The sequence below is a fragment of the Mizuhopecten yessoensis genome, unplaced genomic scaffold (assembly GCF_002113885.1).
Source record: "Mizuhopecten yessoensis strain PY_sf001 unplaced genomic scaffold, ASM211388v2 scaffold7987, whole genome shotgun sequence".
Taxonomy (NCBI): domain Eukaryota; kingdom Metazoa; phylum Mollusca; class Bivalvia; order Pectinida; family Pectinidae; genus Mizuhopecten; species Mizuhopecten yessoensis.
This window is the reverse complement of record NW_018407322.1, coordinates 6544-10418: the sequence shown is the minus strand read 5'-3', so window position 1 is coordinate 10418 and position 3875 is coordinate 6544. Positions and strand designations below refer to the sequence as shown.

The 3875-nt window shown below is 36.3% G+C and overlaps 1 protein-coding gene across 1 annotated transcript in view; it reads right to left on the bottom strand.

The window, feature by feature from the left end:
• Positions 1-3557, bottom strand: part of LOC110454645 (ATP-binding cassette sub-family G member 5-like) — an 11557-nt gene extending 8000 nt beyond the window's left edge. Inside the window, exons 1-3 of the mRNA XM_021504272.1 lie at positions 3328-3557; positions 1454-1586; positions 631-900 (exon numbers count right to left, since the gene is read on the bottom strand). Coding sequence (XP_021359947.1) covers positions 631-900; positions 1454-1586; positions 3328-3495 — 571 coding nt within the window. The 5' untranslated portion in view covers positions 3496-3557. The remainder of the gene's footprint in view (positions 1-630; positions 901-1453; positions 1587-3327) is intronic.
• Positions 3558-3875: the final 318 nt, after the last annotated feature.

Sequence of the window (3875 nt, the reverse complement as noted above, 5' to 3'; positions counted from 1 at the left end):
CTATATATATTCTATATATATCCTATGTATAATCTATATATATACTATCTATATTCTATCTATATTCTATGTATAATCTATATATATTCTATATAAAGTCTATATATTTTCTATATATATTCTATACATATTCTATATATATTCTATATATATTCTATGTATAATCTATCTATATTCTATCTATATTCTATATATATTATATATAAAGTCTATATATATTCTATATATATTCCATATATATTCTATGTATAATCTATCTATATTCTATCTATATTCTATATATATTCTTTATAAAGTCTATCTATATTCTATATATATTCTATATAAAGTCTATATATATTCTATATATATTCTATATATATTCCATAAATATTCTATATATATTCGCAGATAATATATTTCTGCGTTGATTTAATGAAGCTTTTCCACACATAAAACATTTCACCCTTTACGGTATATCGACATTGTGGCGAGTTAAAGGCACTGTGAATGACAATTTTAGGTATAGCTTTAGTTTAAACGAATGAGGTATTTTTGATAAAAAAAATACTTATTGTAACACAAAAACAACACGAACAGAGTGTAAGTCGTGGACAAATTATTCTGTAAGGTAGACCCTAGCGAACTTACCATAGTTATCGAGAGGGTTGGCGTACTGCGGACAAGGGTACCCAGCGAGTGTGAAGTGCTCCACTAGCTTGTTAGTGTCACCGTAATATACCATATTTCCGGTACACATTAGTGCTACCCTGTCAAGCAATCCAAATATGTCAGATCGAGGCTGGTGGATGGAGAGAATAACAATGGTGCCTCTGTGTGCCAGCTCGGCCAAACTAGTGACCAGGTGCCGTGCCGTGTAGCTGTCCAGTCCAGTGGTAGGCTCGTCCAGCAGCAAGATACCTGGATATACAGGTAGTTTATACAGACGGAGAAAATCATCATTCGGAACCAACAATACGCTGGGTAATAGTTTAATATGTACTCAAACCAGTCTCATAGAAGATAACTCGATTCATTTGTAAATGTAAATGTAAATTATGTCAAATATCTCAGTACTGATGTCGGCTCAACTTTAGGGATACCCATGGCTGTTGTAATGTTTCAAAGCCTTTATCATTTTCAACTAAAAAAGTGTATTGGATTCATGGAATTTGATTTTCCTATGGTCAAATCTATGGCTTGATAAATTCAACGGGTCTCATGAGAACATCAACGAAGAGTTCATAACATTTTCATCAATATTAAATCATGTACTTCGCCATAGCAAGATCAATTTGCTGCTATTCACGTAAGACCCGTTCCACTGTTACGAACATGAACACACGCATGACTACATGTCACATGACTTCAGTGAATGAGGATATGGTTAGGAACACTGTTTACAGTGGTCTTGTGTTACTTGGAGGAAACATCTTATACAGTACACGTTAAATCAGTTCTGCTATGTACTTACTTGGATCCTGCAGGAGTTGGATTGCGATGGTGACACGCCTCTTCTCTCCTCCAGAGATACCCCTGTCTATAAGTCCCCCGATCTTGGAGTGCCTCACTGGATTCAGGCCCATCCGTTGTATCACTGTGTTGACCTGCGCAAATTACACAACTTAGCAACTATAGCCTTTGCCAGCTACTTCGCTATCACGAATATAAATATAATTGTGGCAGCTTACATACATTGGTGATATTAGTCGACTCTATGGTAAATTTGTTATGGCTTGTCTATATTCGACGAACGAGTGTAAAATTCCCTTTTCAAGAACATTTTCTTTTCGTTTCAGTTATTATGTTTATTTTGCAGAAACGGTCAGCTTTAATGTATATCCGTACACGATGATTAAAATGTGTTTTAAACATATTTAACTGATTTTGACTATTTTATTTGGAGTCATAGAAACTTGGACACATTTGGAGAGGAGTCCTGGTATGTCCTTGTCCTTTCAACATATCCACTAAAAATATTAAATCGGTGGTTCAGTTAACGTTGAATCAGTGATTATTAAAGTATGAATTTTATAGAGGTTACATAATGAGTGGTTGTTGAATATGGTATTTATTTCACTCGAGTTAGTTAATTTTCAAAAGTTACAAAAGACACGAGCTTTAGCTGGTGTCTTTCTGTTACTTTTGAAAATTAACTTACGAGAGTGAAATAAATACCATACTCAACAACCACGAGTCGTGTGATCTGTTTCTACCACAATCTCAGTCGGAAACAGCTGTAGTACATTTTGTTGACAAGGCTGGCGTAGTGATATGATCCATATGTAAAAGGTCACTCATTAATATCCAAAAATGACTAATTTTTTTTACAAATTTAATAATTTTCAAAATTAATGTTTCGGCAACAACTTCGTGAAAAAATAAAATAGATGAACGTCTTTAAATATTGAGAGTATGCAATATTGCATTAACTAATATGAATTAACCACGGACTATATGCGCGTAAGCATATCGTACGAAGTCTGCCTCCCGCCAAGTGATAAAGACGAACTTATCGCTGTCAATGTCCAACACCATAGGCCTAGGACGTGAGGTTCTATGGTTGACGTTTATAGTGAGAGTTCCGCCATATCCAGGCCCTCCAAATATTGATAACGGGACATGGGGAGAACGAAATATTGTCCGACACTGTTACAGATCTTGTTTGGGTTTCACAGAGGCATATATTATTGATATGTCTCTGGGTTTCACGACCTGGACACGCGACGGTATGGCGTCGAAACGATATCGAGCGTCTGTAGCAATTTTGCCTGAAACTAGCGATCAAATCTTTAAGCATCATCTTCTTTTGGTATTGCCTTAAATACCCCCTTTTCCCATCACAAAAGTCACCAACATTTGCCGGATGTTGACAGCAGACGCGTAAACAAAAAAGCACGCGTCAAAAAGCGCGTGAAAAAAGTCGTCCGGTCAAGCTTCATCTTCTCGACCAATCAAAACTATGGAAGGTCATTTACCACGTGTGGTGTATAGCTCATATTTATTGAACAGTCTGCATGTTTATACAATGATCTGAGAGTGGAATAACACAGCGTATTGTGGTAGAAATAATCTTACAGCGTCTCTACATTTTTCAGAAATACATTGAGAAATGAGTATGGTATGTTGGCTATATAGAGAAAGAACATCGAATTGTCTAAACACTCAGTAAATTGTTGTAAAATTGTTGCAAAGCAAGCCTATAGCAAGCAGACCCTTTTGTAAATTTATGTGTGATGTTCATATGTTTACCCACTTTATTCTTCTGCGAAATTATGCCATCACTATATTGGTAGATTTCAGACGGTCGATAAAAATAAGCTATTATTATAAAGCGATTTGTCCTACCTTGTCTTTCCTCTCCTTTTCAGTGGTTTTGCCTGGCAGACGTAAAAGCGCAGCATACATGAGTGTTTCTTTCACCGTCAGTGTATGTAATAGACGATCGGTCTGTATCACGTAAGCGGTCGTCTGCCTCACAAAATCATTGGTACATTCAAATTTATTGAGCGTCATCTTCCCCGCCACCTCGCCGTCTGTGCGGCGTGCTATTACGTCTAGTAACGAGGTTTTCCCAGAACCTGGTGAATACCAAGACTAGTATTAGATAAAAAAAACCCTTTCAAATACATGGACTGGAGTTACACAAAGGAAATCCCTTACTAGAGTTACATTGAGAGTTGTACTTGTAAACATGAGGACAGACGTTACATTGGGAACGTACTCGGTAAATACCTACACTAAAGTAACGGTGATGTCGGTAAAGTACATACACCTGGACATCCTGAAGCCGTACCATGTGTACCTTCTCCAGATATCGTTCTCATTCTCAAACTCTGTATCATTTGTTTTGTTCCGGGGATAAATAAATAAAAATCACATTTTGCCAATGATAT